The sequence below is a fragment of the Gouania willdenowi genome, chromosome 3, assembly GCF_900634775.1.
Source record: "Gouania willdenowi chromosome 3, fGouWil2.1, whole genome shotgun sequence".
NCBI classification, from domain to species: Eukaryota; Metazoa; Chordata; class Actinopteri; order Blenniiformes; family Gobiesocidae; genus Gouania; species Gouania willdenowi.
In genome coordinates, this window is record NC_041046.1 from 28,851,142 (window position 1) to 28,869,957 (window position 18,816).

At 37.3% G+C, this 18,816-nt stretch overlaps 2 protein-coding genes and 2 non-coding genes across 4 annotated transcripts in view; all 4 read left to right on the forward strand.

The window, feature by feature from the left end:
* Nucleotides 1–376: 376 nt before the first annotated feature.
* On the forward strand, nt 377–5,025 carry rpl13 (ribosomal protein L13). Its single transcript, XM_028437505.1, has 6 exons — nt 377–469; nt 892–1,009; nt 3,501–3,642; nt 4,030–4,203; nt 4,476–4,532; nt 4,821–5,025. Exons 2-6 carry the CDS (start codon nt 906–908, stop codon nt 4,977–4,979), a joined length of 636 nt encoding a protein of 211 aa, XP_028293306.1. The 5' UTR covers nt 377–469; nt 892–905; the 3' UTR covers nt 4,980–5,025.
* LOC114461350 (small nucleolar RNA MBII-202) lies at nt 3,880–3,961 on the forward strand. Its single transcript, XR_003673831.1, has one exon. It is a non-coding gene; the product is annotated as a small nucleolar RNA MBII-202 (small nucleolar RNA).
* On the forward strand, nt 4,644–4,722 carry LOC114461349 (small nucleolar RNA MBII-202). Its single transcript, XR_003673830.1, has one exon. It is a non-coding gene; the product is annotated as a small nucleolar RNA MBII-202 (small nucleolar RNA).
* An 8,375-nt stretch (nt 5,026–13,400) lies between the features above and the next one.
* cpne7 (copine VII) overlaps nt 13,401–18,816 on the forward strand; it is a 39,208-nt gene continuing 33,792 nt past the window's right edge. Inside the window, exons 1-3 of the mRNA XM_028438883.1 lie at nt 13,401–13,512; nt 15,171–15,236; nt 15,327–15,603. Coding sequence (XP_028294684.1) covers nt 15,430–15,603 — 174 coding nt within the window. The 5' untranslated portion in view covers nt 13,401–13,512; nt 15,171–15,236; nt 15,327–15,429. The remainder of the gene's footprint in view (nt 13,513–15,170; nt 15,237–15,326; nt 15,604–18,816) is intronic.

The following is an 18,816-nucleotide window of genomic DNA, read 5'->3' on the forward strand; positions in this document are numbered from 1 at the left end:
TCAGTCATTTGTGTAATGTGTTTATTTTTTGTCTCACTAACTACTTCAAGTCTCTTAAATTGATCAAACAACATACCAAAAAAGCCACCAAAATGTATAAAGAAATCAGAATGTCCTTACTTTTTTAAGTTGTCACTGCCTTGTTTAAGCCTTTTTCAGTTCTGTTTATGTGTGTGTACATTTTCCTTTTTCTCTATTGTTTATTCTTTGTTTACTTCTCCAGCAAGTGCCAGAATGTATTATTGTGCATTTGTGCCCTGATTTAAAATGTACATGTATTGTTACTGAAAAATGTAAAATAAAATTTAAAAATTAAAAATTTAAATAAAAGAGCTAAATTCCAGTAGGTGGCGGTAGTGTAATTATAATGTGTTCAATCTGCCGGAAATGATTGTCCGGTGAGCAGATATCCCACAATCCACCGCGTCTCTCCTTCCTTTTTCCTATCGGCCATTTTCCCCCCTCGTAGGTATGAACGATCATTCCACTTACTTTTTAGAATAATCTGCTTCAATCCTCTGTAAACCTAAGATGCACGTTTAAACCAAGTATTTAAAAATGTAGCCCTGTAAGTCATTTCACAGACAATATGTATATTGGGTCGGATAACTTCACAGAATATTACTAAAATCATGCTTTTGGCTTGAAGCTTATATTGTGTGACTTAACATTGCATGCACTCACACATACATTTTATTTTTTCATGTCACAGGCGTCCAGTCAAGTTTAATAAGAAATATATAGTCGCCACAGCAGGGAACTGTCTTTGCATTTAGCTTAATTCATAATATATTTTGTGTTGTGCTTGCTGGGATCGCTAGCTAGCATGTTAGCATGTCAGTGTACCGGCATGACAGTCTGCTGATGTGTCCTGTCCACGCTGTGTTTCAGGGAAATAGGCAGCCATGGCCCCCAGCCGGAATGGAATGATTCTGAACCCTCACTTCCACAAGGACTGGCAGAAGAGAGTCCGGACGTGGTTTAACCAGCCCGCTAGGAAGCTCCGCAGGTGAGGACTGCTGGTCTACGAACCGAAGCTAATGCTAACATGCGTTAACACTTAATGACTAACATTAGTAGGTTCTCAGGTACCCAGGTCATGTTTACTGTTGTAGCTTAGCAAAAGCGATTGGACTGTTATTATACAGTACATCAAGGGTTTATAAATGCTACCTTATAATACCTGGTTTTCCCACAAGCAAATATAGGAACTGAAAGGTTAAACATCTTGAAGTAAACACGGCTAGTCCAGTTTATCACGTTACAGTCATGTTGGCTTTTTACTTATACTTCCCATTGTAGATATTCTGTATGCCATATTTCATTTTGGAAACAGCAAAGGTTTAACTTGAAGGTATTATGCAGACTAAGTTTTCTTAATACAACATTTAATGGAGTAATGGTAGTTATTAATGTTGTATTGTCATTGTGTAATTTGTGGACCCCAGCAAGAATAGCTGATAGTCTGCTTAAGATAATGGGGATCCTAATAAACAGGATTGTTTACTCTGGTAAAACTGTTTTTGGAAACGGCTGCTTTGCAAATGTATGTATGTAACAAATTGTAAGGAAAGTATAAATAAACATGTTGGTACACTTTGTCATCATCAGTCATAATTTTGCTTTTAACATACCTAAAAACTGCTTCAGTGGCTTTAGTTTTTATAATATTCCTTTGTGTTTCGTGTTTTGAATGACATTAAAGGGGACATATGCTAAATCCACTTTTTTAGCCCTTAAATGCATTTTGTATGTTTAGAGTGCTTAGAAGTACAGAAAAAATCAAATTAGTCTCTTCAGGTGCTCCGTAGATATCTTTATATTCTGTTTTGCTCATATTTTTAAATCTGTTTCGATTTTTCTATTCTCTATTACGTTTTTTTTAACTATTACATCGCAGTATTTGCAGCGGAACTGCCAAATTAGTACATCAACTCCAGGTCCAACACTTCGAGCAATCCGCCATTTTTATTTCTCGCTTTTATTTTGTAGTCCAAGCTCAAGGATGCCGAAGTTACGAGAGGATAAGTCAAAATGTTCGGTTGTTGGATGTAGTAACCCACACGCTTCATTACACCGTCTCCCAGCATCAGAACCTTTTCAAAGTGCCTGGTTGAGTTTTATTTTTCACAGAAATGTACCCACATCTGTGGGTAAGGTCATTTTTGTGTGCGCGAAGCACTTCAATGATGACTGCTTCTGCAACCTCCGCCAGTATAAAGAAGGATTTGCCGAAAGACTTTGTCTGATTGAGGGTTCAATTCCTTCTATCTTTAGAGACGACAAACAGAGCACTTCGGTAAGCTGTAAATAACGCTAAAAAGTGTGATAAGACGTCCATGTCATTGTTTTGTTAGCATTAGCAGTTGCACCGTCTTCAGACTTCATATGTTAGCGCTGTGTGCTCGTTTTAGATCCTTGATGATATGGCCTACGTGATTTAATTTAAGTCTAAAGTTTTCATTAGTCATTTCATTTTGCCGTTTTTGTCTTTGAAAAGACTGTATTAAAATGCATTTCATGACGTTAGCTTGGCGCTGGCGTTAGCTCGGTGCTTGTGTTTGCTCACTTGTTAGGGTTCTGCAGGTTCATCATCTTCATTTTCATCTCGCTCCGCTGGGTCCGACTCTGGCTCGAACATGTAAGGCTGGATGGACAAGTCTTCCGTTGTTGACATTTTGTAAATAACCTCTGAATAAAAAGTTTATGCGCCGCTACATAGCCGTATCTCTTCTATCAAACTACAAAAATGGCCGAGCAGGGTGGAGTTGAACCGAGTGTCACCTGAAGAGGGGGCAGGGTATGGAGTGTCTCATTTGCATTTAAAGAGACCGCACCAAAACGAGTTGCTCTTAGAAGCACATCAGAAAAGGAGTAGAAAAGGAGCCTGTGGAGCTATAATAATGAGGAATTCAGATCCAAGCAGTGCAGTTCTGCTTTATATAGACCACAACTGTATGATTTATATCTAAAAAGGAAGGATTTAAAACCATGATATGTCCCCTTTAAGTTCGTGTTCTAAATATAAAAAATTTCTACCTTTCATTTACACAAGATTGTCTAGTCATCTACTGAGTCCTTGATTTTAATGAACGTTTCCTTTTGGACAGTGAAATGTGTTTTAATTTGAGGTATTGGTTGAATTTGGCCTTAAATCCCAGTCAGCAGTGGTCAGGAATTCCTCTCTTCCTTAAGCGTTAATCTGTGCACAACAGTGTAAGGGTCCACCTTAATTATCTATCAATAAACTGGCTACTTCAATACATTGGTGTTGTTTAAGAGGCTGTAGGCAAAGTTACTAGAATGTAAATGACGTTTTGAATCAAACTGTTTTAAATCTTTTTCCAGAGACAATTTAATGGGATTGTTGAATTTCTTTGTCAATTGTTCCATTTGTGTGTTAGTCAAACCCGTAAAGAATAATAAGATTGTAACGCTGTAAAGATCAAGGGCTGACTTTTTTTGTGGTGGAAATTTGACTACTGTACTTATTTCCTCAGACGAAAGGCTCGTCAGGCCAAAGCTCGTCGCATTGCACCCCGTCCTGTTGCTGGACCACTGAGGCCACAGGTCAGGTGTCCTACAATCAGGTACCACACCAAGGTTCGCTCTGGGCGTGGCTTCACTCTGGAAGAGCTGAAGGTAAGATGATTGGTGCCAATTATGAAGAATTGTCAATGTGAAGTCAGTGAAACATCGATAAATTACCCAGGACTACTCTATTTATGTTTTATGTGCCTAAGAATGCACAAAATTAGTATGAGGGCTGTTATAAATCTCAAATGTTTTTAAGTTTTCTTCTTTTGCAAGTAACTCTCTAATGACCTAAAGTAAAAAAGTGAAATTGTCAGCAAAGAGTAGTTTATCAACGCAGTCAGACGATGATAAATCTCCGGAATCTCTGTATCTACTTGATGAAAACGATGAACCCCTTTTCTGATGACTGCTTTATAGAGTTTTTTTTAATTATTTTTAATGATTACATACTGGTCACTACACTGATACATTTGCATTATTCTCATCCTGCAGGCGGCTGGCATTCACAAAAAGACGGCCCGCACCATTGGCATTGCAGTTGACCCACGTCGTCGCAACAGATCCACAGAGTCTCTTCAGGCCAACGTGCAGCGTTTAAAGGAGTACCGATCTAAGCTCATCCTGTTCCCCAGGAAGGCTTCTGCTCCTAAGAAGGGCGACAGCACCGTAAGTTCACATCTTATTTGGAGCATCAACATGAAGGGACAATGTTTGCTGTCATGGATTAAACAAGTGCTTGCTGATGATACTCTTTGAGTTTAGTAGTAAGTAAAGTTTACTATGTAATGATCCCTGTAACAGTAACGTCTGCTCTTTGGCATGCCAAAATTATTTTTTACAATGTTTCGCTCATAAATTCAGGCTGAGGCCGAATGTTTGTGAACCTTGCTTTTTTGGTTACCTGTTCAGCAAAGTGAAAGTTTTTGTTCTTGTTTCAGGAGGAAGAGCTGAAGATGGCCACCCAGCTCGCTGGTCCAGTCATGCCCATCAGAAATGTAAGTCTTCTGACATTAGAAGAACTTATTACTGTAATTCTGCATTTACTAAATTAGACCGAGTCAAAGCTAATAAAGTGGATATTAAATTACTTTTATAGTCGGTCAAATGATGACAAATCTCCGGAATCGCTGTAAAACTTTGATGAAAACCTCGAACCCTTTGTCTGATGACAGCTGACTGAGTCATAGACTAACCTTTTCTCTCATGCTTAGACATTTTTATATAAAAAATGTATTATTCAACCTTAAAACTTGCCTTGACATAACTTTATTCTGCTTCAACAGGGACACAAGAAAGAGAAGGCCCGCGTCATCTCAGAGGATGAGAAGAACTTCAAGGCTTTCGCCAGCCTTCGTATGGCTCGCGCCAATGCTCGTCTTTTCGGCATTCGTGCCAAGAGAGCCAAAGAGGCAGCTGAGCAGGATGTGGAAAAGAAAAAGTGAAAATAGTCACTATGGAACTTTGCAAAATAAAATGTTTAAAACGTTTTATTGAGAATGTCCTTATTTTAATTGTAGGTTTTTGGCCAGTCACCGTCTAGATTAAACATTCTGTACAACTCAATTCAACAAATAAAACCAGTGTCAAAGTAGTTTCTTTTGTAGGAACTTCTGACATTTTGTCAAGACAGAAATTGAAAGCTGAACATAGATGCTGAAAAGATGGATTACAGCCAGGTGTTAAATCAGTATCTGCACACAGCGGTTTAGTTTTGCTCCTCTTGTGGAGACGTGTTAATTTTCTTGGACATAAATTGGCAATTGTAAAAATAAAGGCTCGTCTGTGGAGCCAATGCAGGGACAATTTAGGATCATACCACTATTATCGGTGGTTTGACCGTGACCCCCACTTTGATATCACTAATTTCTAGCTGCCCCAAAATCTTTTTTATTTTCTATAATTAGTCTTAAATCGTGTTTGCTGTGATGTGTAACAAATATGGTCTAGCTAAGATTAGTGCACTAAGTGATGACAAATTTTTTCACTTAAAGCAGCATTTTTTTTCATTTGATTTATATTTGAGAAAGTGAAAGTATAGATTAATTATTTAAGTTTGTGTTTACATTTGGATAATAATTTGTTTAATGTTTTTATCAGTATTTTTTTTTTTTTTTTTTTTTTAAAATAAACTACACCTAGACACTTGAGATGACCCATGGTTGAGACACTTCACTATATAAGCTACACAGCTGTTAGCTGAGCAGCAATTTTGGCTATTTACTACACATTTTCCTCTTTATCTGAGGCAATGACATTTGTATAGTTCCTGATCATAAAAAAAAAGTAATGGTGTAGAAAAGTAACTCCAGCCTATTTAAACACAAAGGATGAGTTCACATTAATATGGCCCATGATAACACAACTACAGCAAATATCAAATTCCTTGTATGTGTGAACTGAACCATGGGAATAAAAACTGATTCTGTTTGGATTAAAAAAACAGAATGATGTACAGTAATTTAGATACCAGTGGTTGGTCATCATGAACACTTACCCTCCGTCCATTAACATTTAAGTGTGCAAAATAACCGACTTGACATGTCGCATTTTAACAGAACGTTTTGTTGCTGCCTCGTACTGATGTACAATAACCTTCTTTCACCACTATTGCAGATAGATGGCAGCAGAGGCATAACTGTAACTAGTAGGACTAAAATCATCATCATACCTAAAGCAGCATCTCTGGAGGAACACGATTAAATATGATCTTTTAATTTGTCACGTGTTTACTTCAGTGTTGATATGCCTAAAGTGTTGAACGTATCAAGCAGAGTCTAAATAAGAGCCAAAGCATGTATAGAAGAACCCAGAAGTATCTGCTGCATGCTAATACACAGCAGGTAGAGAGTGAGGGCAACAATAATCCCAGAGGGTGGGTCAAAAAAAAAAAAACAAGCTGGCAGCTTTGCACCTGGCCACTACTTAAAGACAGCTTTGACTTTTAATTTCCACTCTGAAGGTTGTGTGGTCTCTCACCCAGCACTATATCAGACTGCAAATGAGCCTTTCACTGTGAACTTTGTCAGTATTTACTCAGTCTGCACATGTTGGACCCACTGCTCTCCTGTGATAAGGTGAGATCATCTGATAAAACATCAGAGGCGCAGAGATCCACCTTGGAGGGGGAGGAAGAGCAATTTTTTATGCATTTCACAGTTTAGCACAGGAAAATAGTCAACCTCATTGAGGATCAAAGTTCAAAAAGGAAAAAAAGAAGCACAAGGGTGAGATTTTGTCCTTGTGTGTGTGTGTGTGTGTCTCCATAGAGTTCAGTGATTCTCAGCATTCCAGCAGTCTAAAAGGTCTATCAATAATTCAGGTAATGAGTGCAATAGAAAGTTGTGTTTTAGGTTGAGATTTGATTGATGTGGCTGAAACAGGCACTCATGAGAAATGGTAGTCTAATAATAATTCACACTTAGGAGAAGCTATTAGCCCACAGAGATACCAGTGTGACTGGTCACAATGGTAGTATAGGATCGATCATTTAGAGGTAAAACTATGTAGGATTACATTGTTCTGCGTGTGTTTGTAATAATTACACACATTGGTTTTATTACATTTCATCAGTCACATGCTTAACTGTCTGAATTTTGAAGGATGTGTTGAGTGAGCATTCAGACAGAGGAGATAGTGACCTTCATCTGTGACGTTTACCCCACCACTCCATCTCTATCACTGGTACAAAGGATTCAAACTGGAAACATTCCCATCACACACGCACATGTATCAGTTAGAACAGGTTGAATGTTCTCAGTGTCATTTGTTCAAAAACATGTTTCGTTATTAAATGACTGTAATGAACTATAAGTAAAGGTTTGTTTTGTTATGATATACATCAGTGACCTGTCCACAGAATCACAATTCCTTCATTAATCCCAGGGGGAAATTGCTTACGTTACAGCCACTTCAGAAAAATCACAAATAAAGTAATAAAACGTTTAACAAAGATGAAAGAAAGAATAAACATTAAATAAGTGTATAATTAAGTAAAAGACTATTAAAAATGGATTTTTGACTGGTTTCCACGAAAAACCAACTAATGCAATGCTTCAGTCTAATCATATGTTTTGAAAGATTTTACCGAGGTTGCTTGAACGAGCCATTTTATTTCTGTGATCATTTCTAAACTCTGCTTCGTTCTCTGCACTGAACAAAATGTCGCAGACGTGCTATTTGTAAAAGTTCCCTGCTATGCAAATGCAACCCGTGTTGTTCTTTCAAATGAGACTCGGTGTGTTATGTTTACTCTGGGAGAAGTGGAGAGCTCTGCATCTCTGTTAATTGCAGGCCAGGGATATGGTGATGGTGATGTCTTTAGAGATATTTAAGGTTCAGGCTCCACAAACACCAACTCTGTGATTGGTTGTCATTCACAGAAATGTATAGGATAGACTATCGCATCATTAATGAATGTGAACGTTTCCGACAACTTGCCAACGCACAGAAATACCCTCAGTCGGTGATTTTACTTAAAAGAAGGCGAAACATAAATGCAGAAAGGTGGTTGTACACAGTGTATTTCAGAGAAAGAAGAACAATGACTATAAAATCAAATTGTAATGTTGACATTTGTGCTTAAGTGTGAATTTAGCTTCATACAAAACCCCAAATGTTTTGTGATTATTCATTTTGTCAGTTGGTGACAATGATGAACAATGATAGCAGTGTTGTTGTTACTGCTTTATTTTGAGGTTTTGGGTCGACTCTCCATATTTACTGACAGTTCTTATGGTTTCATGTGATATGTTTTTATTTGGTTTCACATTGAGCTTCCACGGTTTGTTTTGGTGTGTTTGTGTGTGTGTTTATGTTGCTTTTATATGTAATAATAAGTCAGGAGCTAATAGGGCTCTCAATAAAATGAAATGAGATTAAAAAAAAAAGTCACTTATTAAGAGGTAGTAGAAGAGACGCAGAGCTGGGAGCCTTGAATAGATAATCCATGCGTAAAGTCAGGGAATGTCCTGTGAGGTGTTGAATCGACACTGCAGCAGGAGCAGATGGCTTATGTTGGGAGCTGTGGCATAAACAGGGCTCAGGTGTGTGTGTGTGTGTGTGTGTGAACGCTGGGGTTTGGGGAATAACAAGATGTCAGGAAGGCGCTGAATTCCACGTGTTCAAAATCTGTTGTTAAAAAAAGAATGTTTTTCTCTCCTTCCAGTGCATCATTCATCCGTTCATCTAAAGCAGGAGGAAGAAGAAAGTAAAGTTATTTTCATGCCACGAACAATGTGTGTGTTAGAAGGACTACTGAGGACGTTTTTAAGTGTTAATGTGAAACATCATTCATTAATTGTCTGTTTTTGACATACTATAATTATGTATCCTTGTACCTCAAACCGGTGAGGTCACTTTTTCTGGAACAAGGACAAAAAAGTTTCAAAACATCTGATTCTGACCCTATCTAGCAAAACGCGAAAGACAGTTTCAAATCTAAAATTCTAAGAAATATGAACAAATAAGAAGTCTACCTTCTCTCCTAATACTTATATTTACCACATGAAACAAATAAATCATAATGAATAAACAGTGCACACACCTTAGACCTCTCAATGATAAATAATAACTGATCAATCAATAATCTTGTAGGTAATTTGTATAAATAAAATGTGTGTATGATTATCTCTTGTTTTGACTCTGATCATCAGAAATGTCTTACGTACCATCACAAAAGGAGACACATGGCTGAAGCCATGCTCCAGACAACAACTACTGGTTAAAATGCTGAGTCCACCAACCCTGGGGCCTAGGCTCAGTGCTACAATGAATGCTTATGAATTGTGTATGAATGTTGGTGGTGGTCAAAGGGCGCGAAATGACCCCCATGCTTATGTCAGTATGCCCCAGGGCATCTGTGGCTACATTGTAGCTTCCCACCACTGGTATGACTGATTTGATTGAGTGGTGTAAGTGAATACTGGTTTCTGGGCACGCTTTGAGTCTCCTCAAAAAAATGCTATATACTGTAACTCTAAGTCATTATTATTATTGCTAGTACAGTGCCCGTCGGAAGTATGTATTCATGTTAGGGGTGTGTATTGCCTGGCATCCCTATACATAGTTCACAGGTCCTGTGTCCTGTATATATATAACTATGTTTTATTGGCATATTTTACACTCAAAACATTGGCTTTTACATGCCATGTGCCAACAACTTAAAATAAAAAAATAACATACAATCTGCCTGTGGCTTTTAAACCAACTTTGACTTAAGTGCAACATGACTTTAGTGCAACTTAACTGAGGTATTTGACTAGAACAACAAATAAATGCAGAAAGTTAGTACTTTCTTTTTAGATTTTATATAAAAACCACAAACATGCTTAGGTTTCAGCACTTTTTTGTGCAGTTACAATGTCTCCTGCAGTGGAAAATACTTTCCTGGTTAAATAAAGGTAAAGAAAAAGGAAAAAAAATTGATATGGATGCGTTTAGAATCGATTCGAGAATCGTTATATTGCCAAATCAATTTTTTTTAACACCCCTAATTCATATATTGAGGACTTAGGTCAATTATGACCAAATGTGTATGTGTTTGAAGGTTGGATGTACAAAGAGGTGGACATACTCTGTACTCTTATAAAAACATATATTTGCATGTGCAAAGTACAATAGTGTGGGTGATTTTCTTAATTCTATGGAACATGGGCATGATAAATATGTTTGTTTTTTTCATTTGGTGTATTTTTCTGTAATGTATGTTTTTTGGAGTCATTATGTGTATTTTTCTGTTGTGTTTTTGTATAATTATTGTTTTTTGTTGCCATTCTAGTGTGATTCTGGAGTCATTTTGTGTATTTTTGTATCTTTTGTGGCATAGTTTTGTGCATTTCTGTTGTCATTTTGTGTATTTTTGTATAAATATTTAGTTTTGTGTATTTTGAGTCATTTTCATATTTTTGTTGTCGCTTGGTGTTTTTCTCTGTAATGTATGTTTTTTTGGAGTCATTTTGTGTGTTTTTGGAGCCTTTTTGTATAATCTTGTGCATTTCTGTTGTTGTTTTGTGTACTTTTTGTATAGATGTTGCTTAGTTTTTTTGTTTCATTTGACTCATTTAGTATATTTTTATTATAAATACTGTATTTGTGGTCAGGGCGTGTTTTGAGATGTGTTGGACGAGTGCTTGTTTTCCTAATGACATGATATTCTTCTTGATTCGTGCTCAATAAACGAGTGGTTGATTCTAGCTTGAGCAAAACCTTTGTCTGTGTCTCTCTGATCCATCTCAGGTTTGAAAAGGTAAAGTACCTTGATTCGAACAAGAGGCAGCAACTCTAAAAAAACATTTAAATGTTGCTTTTTTTTCCTGAAGGACATTTCAGAAAGATGAGATTTGAAAACCTTTAGAATAAAAAAGCAGCCCAGCCGACACATTTTCATCAGAGAATGCAGTGTAAGAAAAAAAAAACTCCAACCACACTGAGTGCTTTTATACTACCACATACTGTAGCTTTACCTTCTCATTCTGTGTTAATAAAAAAAAAAACATTCTCACGTAGTTCTGTGTATTATATTTCCTTTGATGCTTTCTCCAGCTGTCTCACAAAAACCAAGATAAGCTGCAGTTTTGTTGGTGCATCTATAAATGTTACGCAATGTCTGGAAATACATTCATGGAAATAATACATACGTGAGTGGGCTGTGAAATGGTTCAAGCAAAAATGCTGTGTTTAAAACAATGCGTTATGTAACATACTGTCGAATGGATGAAAAGAAAAAAAAAAAATGCTGTAATTCAGGTCATGTTTATCAGTGACATCACACCTGGTTATAGTGTGTGCACGCATGTGTGCTTTTATGCAACACATACAAGGCCGCTTTATTGTGACCTTATTCATCCCTCAGTAAACTGGTACCGCTGGGGGAAAATGTGTGCACACACAATTTCTCATACACACAGAAGTTACAAAAAAAAAAAAAAAAAAAAAGTTGGTGAGAATAACAAATTGTTTTTTTTTTTTGTCACATTTAATTGAACCTAAATTACAGTGTGTAATATATGGTGTTGTGCAATTTATTTCTAAGAAAATAAACATTATACAGTACACAATTAGAACTTTTGAAGAAGAAAATTCAACCAGTCAAATGCCTACAAATCAAATGACAAAAAAATATAAAAAATGCAAACAGGGCCCGACTTTTATTTATTTCCTCATTTTAAATATTTAATTTATAAAACAAAACATGTTAAAAACTATTTAACTGTAAGAAAAATGATCAAATCATTATAAAACAATTCTATTCTGAGTGCCCCCAACCTCCTCTTCTAACTGGTTGGTCAATTCCTGCTCTGTAAAAAAATAATAAATAAATAAAAAAAAATATATATATATATATACAAAAGTAAACGTCCAGTAAAGAAAACATAAAGCAATTTACCTCAATGCTGGAAAATCCAAGTTTAACTAAATACACACCCTCCATTTACCTTTACCTTCCATAAAACCTAACCCGGGTAGTAAAAGTGAAAAATTCAAGCTTTATTGTTTTTCCAATAAAGTTTTATCTATAAACTACATGACTTGCACTTCAGTGGTAGTGGGTTCTGGGAGGAATGGTACCAGCACGTGTTCTGTGTTGGACTGGTTGGTAGAAAAAGGACATGATCCCATGGGCATCACATGGAAACTTTCCAGGCGCCTGATATTCTACAGCCAGCTCTGGTGGAGACGTTTCACCTCCGTTCAGCACTGTTTGTTCTCAGATGTCATTTAGTAGAGTTATAGAAGAGAACCAGACCTTAGAGGAAAAAGAATTACCGACGCTATTTCTTTTCAATACATTAGGCGTGAGGCAGGAGTAGTAGAGAGAGTGCAATATCAATTAGATTCAAATTTCTTGTTAGAAATAAAAAAAAAAATAAAAAAAAAACGAATGCCAAAGATATTTACTGCAGAGCAGTTTGAACTTGACATTAATACAAATATCAAACAGTGGAAACATTTTTTTAATGTTTGCTGCATAACCAAAGATCTGACAGGTTATGATGCAAGAGAGGGAAACACTTCCATTTAATTCAATTATTTGTAACTTATTTTATTAAAAAACTCATCTGAAATTTCTCCACAAAATCACCAATAAGAAAAGCACTCAGAGAGCGCAGACCTCCACCAAGAGCCAAATATCCTCTAGATATCGACAGATACCTGAGAATTTCCCCTCCCTATTAATAACGATACACTCCTGTTTCACAATAATAATAAAATCACAATAAAATGTGCAATCTCTGTGAAACTTGGCCGGATTATTGAGGAACCAACTGGACATTAGAGAGTCAAATTTCACAAAAATCAGTCAATTACAAGCCTTCATATTGATCCAGATGGCCTCCAATTTTGATTGGAATCTTCCATAATGTAAAGTCTATCTTTGGTTAAAATTTTGTCAAAATCGGTTGCTTGGAAGTAACTTCAGACTGTCAAGCTATGCGTGTGCACGTTCAGCGTTCGTGCGCCACTTTGTGCACTCAGAGGAGGAAACTGGGAGGGATTATCAGAGTAGGGGGCGGGATTTACGGTTCGAACTCAGCCCCTAAAATCACTGAATTTTTCCTCTTTTTTGGCCAAGAAAATGCCTGGGGCCCACTGATAATATTTCCACGACCTAATTTTGGGTTGAGACCCACTTGTTGAGAAGGGATGCCCACAGCAAACCCAAGCATGCACACATGTAGAAGATAAATGACTAAATAGTGAGGAAAGATACGCTTTGTTCTGAAAAATCAAATCTCCATGGTTTATTGGTTAATTTATCATGATTATTATTTTCTCAAAACCAAATTAAACCACGTGGCCTAATGCATTTACCTCTTGTTTGTCTGTGAATGGTGACGTCCGGGGTGCTCCGCCCACTCTGCTGACGTCACTACGTGCTGAGCATCTCCTGCTCCTCGGGCTCACAGTGAGTTTGAGCTGATACTAGTGATGGGAGAGGATTAAACAAGTGGGACCTGGAGTGGAGAACAAACACAGGTAGGATATACTCAGATATACATAGTGTCAGCGCACTGTAGCCCACTGTGTGCGCGCGCATGTGGCTGAAATCAGTCAATTAACAAACAGCTGGTTTTATACTTGTGGAAAATATGGAAAAGTGATGCTTTTCTTTAAATAACACGTGTATATTTGTGGCTGAGTTGACGGGTCTTGAATGAAGATGATGAATTATTAAGTAAGCACATGTGAGCACTTCTTGTTTTAATTAAGTTTTTGGACTGGCGTTATATCTGTAAGATATTTATGTCACAAAAACTTAGGCTTTGAGTGTGTGTGTGTGTGTGTGTGCGTGTGTGTGTGCGTGTGTGTGTGTGTGTGTGTGTGTGTGTGTGTCAGGGCGCTGTCCCTGGTGCTTGGCGCCAAACAAACCGGTTCAGAGCCCACACGAGGTTGTTGAAGAAAGGCAGGCATTTCTCTGCAGCCTTGCTCAAGGACACCCAATTCTCGTCAGCATTGATTTTTTTTGTTTTTTTTATTTTTTATTTTTTATTTATTAGTCATAATGACACCAAGAAAGACTTGAAGACAGCTGTTTTACAGTATACCCTCTCAGACAGGGAGAATACACTGCAATAAAAATCCAAGAGTAGCGACTCCTTATTGATTATTATTAAGATGATCATAAAGGACATGTACACTCAGGCTGGATCTGATGGGAAGCTGTTGATAAGTCATAATCTTGGTCCATCAAGGCTACTGTTCCCGCTTTAGGGATTGTCTTTCTTCTTCTTCCAGTGTTTAATGTTGTTTTGTCAATATACAAGATCAATTTCCAAAGGAACCAAAATGCATCAAAGTCCGATTTGCGCATCATTTGCATGGATTGCTTATAACTAAGGGTGTGCCGATACGATATTGATATTGGATATTGGTCCGATATCAGCAAAAAGGAAAAATGAAAAATGGTTCGGATTATATTAGCCTGCATCTGAATTTTTAAATATATATTTTTATGTTATTTTTTCAGAGTTTTCTATTTTTTTTTGTTTGTGTTCTATTCAAATGTAGTATATTCTGGTGTATAAGTTAAACTAGTGGTTATTTTGCACTTTAAATTGAATATGGCTTTTTCAGGGTCTTCTAATTTATTTTCTATTCAATTGCAGAATATTCTTATATTTATGGTTACAGTGTGTGTGACCCATTAGTTAATGATCCATTGATCAATTATTCTCAAACCTACCTATCCATACTCAAGGCTGCGATGTTGGTATTGTATCGGAAGTGAAATAATTGGATCGGGACACCCCTGGTTTTAATGTACTTTTGTCAAATAACAAGTTTAGAAAACAACAAAAATGCATCGAATTCTACACAGATTGCTTGTTATTTTTGTTGTTCATAAGCCGGAGACTTTGCCGCATTTCATGGTTCCTGTGTTGCTTTTATTGCTCTGGGTTATTGCGTGGAAGTCTACCACATCTAGTCTTTTTTCCTTCTTTTTTAAACATTTTTTTCTTCTTCTCCTGAATCACTTAGTTGCATTTACCAGGAAAGTGCACAGTGAAACTGTGTGATAGATTAGTTTTTTTGTTGTACAGGACTATCATTTCACTTGATACAGGAATTATTTGAAAGCTCCAAAACCCTCTGCATCACTTTTCATTCTGAATCAACTGCTTGGATCTTTGCAGAGATCAGATCCGACTCCCGAAGTAAAGGTCACCGCTGTCCTCCCCCTGCCTGTCCTCCTCAGTGAGGTGAGATGGTCAACCTCACCAAGTTGTACATCCAATGGGTTTGATGTCTTCGTTTCTCAACGCATCTTTTTGTGTGGCATTAACACCCAGTGATAAGGACCCACGACCCAACAGTGCATTTTGACATCTTTTGGAGGAATTCAACCATTGCACCATTTTCCTGGTTGGCTGCTGTTTTTAACCTTGAGTCAGGATGAATGATGTTTTGGAGGCTACCTCCCCTGCGACCAATCTAAGTGGTCCGGTTACCTGTGTCACCAAAGTGGAGCTGCGCGTGTCATGCAAAGCTCTGTTGGACCGAGACACTCTGAACAAATCGGACCCCTGTGTTTTACTCATGGTGCAGACTAATGGACAATGGATGGAGGTGAGAATCTTTTTTTAAATACTAAGTGTGACATTTTTTATTGACTTTGATGTAGCAAAGTTTATATTTAATATTCCCTGTAGCAGTACTACACCTGGCTTGTTGCTTTAAAAATTATCCAATCTTTTCTTCATTGCCTTTGTCTTAGTCATAACTGCATTGATTCTTGGGGAAAAAAAAACCCTGCCCCGACTCACACAGTCTATATTATTCAGGTACAGCAAGTGAAGATAGTGAGAACAACAGGTTTTGTAAAAGGTTTAACAACTGTACGACAGGAGAGTTTTACAGTGTTAGTTTATTTAATCATTACTGTTGATTTAATGTGAGTGATATGTCTATTGTCTTATAATCTGATTTTGTTCCATCCATCCATCCATCCATCCATCCATCCATCCATCCATCCATCCATCCATCCATCCATCATCATTACTCTTGATTTAATGTGAGTGTTCGTGTCTATTGTCTTATAATCTGTTTTTGTTCCATCCATCCATCCATTCATCCATCCATCCATCCATCCATCCATCCATCCATCCATCCATCCATCCATCCATCCCATCCATTCATTGTACAAGGTAAGCATACACAGCTGATTACATGATCAGATCTTTCACTGACTTCCTTAACATTGTAATATGTCTCCAATCAGATTGTTTATTCAAGCACGAGAATCCGACCAGATTGTTTCCCTCGGCTGCCACGAGCTTATATCAGTGTCATCATGATAATAGCCCAATGAAAAGAAACAGGGATATGGTTCATTTTGGTTTCACAGTTTTCCAGTTATGGGTCACAGAGAACAGAGAAAGGCAGATGCTTACAGGTGGGAGGCGTTTTGTTGTTTTGGGTCTCCTCCGAGAGGCTTCAGTGCAGATAAATAGTGACTCATCACCACAAACCTAAAAAGATAGACTTATATCCCGTTGTGAGTGGTACAAGGAACTTTGGCAAAGATTGTGAGGAGGTTTAAATATAGTGTGAAAATCAAATTTTGTTCTATAATTCTTTTCACTCTAAGTAATGTGTTTTTTGAGTTATTTAGAAATGATCATGAACTGTGACTTTTACAGAAATATTTCAAAGAAGTCTTTGTATTCAAAAAATGAAGTATGATTCATTAGTGCTGAATAGGAGCACTGAAAGATAAGATCCCTAATTATGTTTTTTCAAAACATTCATTCAAGCTGAGTATCACAGCTTAGTGCACACATAGAAGTAATTCACTATTTATTGTGCTCCACCTTACACTGTAGTGTACATTCAGCAATGTTAAAGTGATTTGATTCATGGGCCTTTGATTGATTTAAGACAATGTTATATACCCATCCATTTACATTTCATCTAAAGATTGTAAATGACCATGCCATTTTTACTGCTAAAACAGTTCATACATTTAAATGGAAATCATTATTTTTAACAAGAAGACAAAGGACCTGTGCTATGTGTTTCACTGACGATTTTGATAAATAGTTTCCATCGATTTGATTGGATCGTAGCTTAACCAGTTGATATATTGATCCAGATCAAAGGATCATTACACCCTTAAGTATTAATATGGAGGTTAATAAATCATTCATTAAAGTTTGAGTTTGTTCTTCACTTTAAGAATAAAAGCGTAAATCATCATAAAAAACATTCCCATAGACAAAAGTTGGAAAACTTTAGGTTATGTATATAACCCTGGTTCTATGAGTAATGTGGGTGAGATGTCTCACTATGGGATGCAACCTTTGTCTGCATTCCTCAGAAGCATTATTTCAATCTGCCAATCCTGATTTCATTCAAAATAAGCACCTCTTCTCCTTGTTCGAGCAAGAAGGGCAGTCTGGTGAGATATCTCAGAACTGGGGTTATATACATAACCTAAAGTTTTATTTCATAATATTTTGTGAGATGTCTCACTATGGGATATGGAAACGTAATGCAGACATTCTTATCGAGCGGTACCAGCCCCCAGGGCAGAATTCTGATCACATCAAGATAGTAAAACCACCCGTACAACGCACAAGGCAGAACGTCCAGCATGTAAAAGCAGACATACTTGAGGGGCGAGGTCCAACTTGCTGCCACACAGATGTCCTGAACAGACACTCCCCTGAACAAAGCCCAGGATGTGGCAAGACCCCGAGTTGAGTGGCATGCAGTTTCGTGCCAGCAACCGACATGAGCACAGCCCACTCTGATTTTTGATGTATGCCACTGGTGTTGTCCATTCCCACCAGGACATGATGCCCCCTGAGAAATGGAAGGAAGTGGATCAGCGAGAGGAAAACCGCTGACAGTTCCAAGTAATTTGTGTGGGCGCGCTGGAGGATCGCTTCCCAGTGACCCCTCACAGACCTGCCTTTGTTGATCCCTCCCAGCCTGTCAGGCTGGCGTTCGTGGAGAACACCTTCCTGGATGTAACGATGCCCAAAGGCACACCCTCCCTCAGAAAGCCCGAGGCACGCGCTTCATCGGCCAATCAGGATTGGCAGATTGAACTAAATGCTTCTGAGGAATGCAGACAGAGTTTGCATCCCATAGTGAGACATCTCGTAAAATATTATGAAATAGAACCTTCAGGTTTTGAATATATACTGTATAGTGATGAAAACGGAAACCAAAACCTTTCATTTTATAAAAAAAAGCAAAAATCCACTTAATCTACTATACATCAGATTGTTATGGTTTTCATTTTTCAATACTCCTATAACGTGGAGAAGGTCATACCCAGAGTAAGTAAGTATGTCTAGTTACGGTAAAATAAAAGCAGGATCATTTTTCCAACACAACTTTTTTGGTCTTTCTTCCTTTCCAAAAATATTGTATCGTTATTGCAAGCCCATTCGCATCCATCATATCGTGTAGTGTATAGTCTCACCTCTAGTCATTATTGTCTAATGTCAAAAGAAAATGAGAGATGTAAATCAATTAAAAAATGTACCTAATAATTTCAAATTTGATCATAATTAATCATGATTAATAAAAATGTTTCATTTAATTTGTAAACGACACACTGAATCATCACGGTATTGTTTATTCTAAAAAGGTGAAATATGTAATTAAAATTGCGTTTAAAATAATCAATTATTGTTAACTTCATTAGAAATAGCTTGAAAATCATATTCATTATATTAGCACTATTTAATGGGCTGTAACCCTGTACTGGTATCCACCAACAGTAAACAGTAAAATGGAATTACTACCATTAAATCTTCATCTAATTCT

What these genes read in the sequence shown, in the direction of transcription:
- rpl13 (XM_028437505.1), top strand. Translation starts at nt 906, where the DNA reads ATGGCCCCCAGCCGGAATGGAATGATTCTGAACCCTCACTTCCACAAG. An exon ending in CCCGCTAGGAAGCTCCGCAG is followed by an intron (nt 1,010 to 3,500) that starts GTGAGGACTGCT and finishes TTATTTCCTCAG; the next exon opens with ACGAAAGGCTCGTCAGGCCA. An exon ending in CAGTCATGCCCATCAGAAAT is followed by an intron (nt 4,533 to 4,820) that starts GTAAGTCTTCTG and finishes CTGCTTCAACAG; the next exon opens with GGACACAAGAAAGAGAAGGC.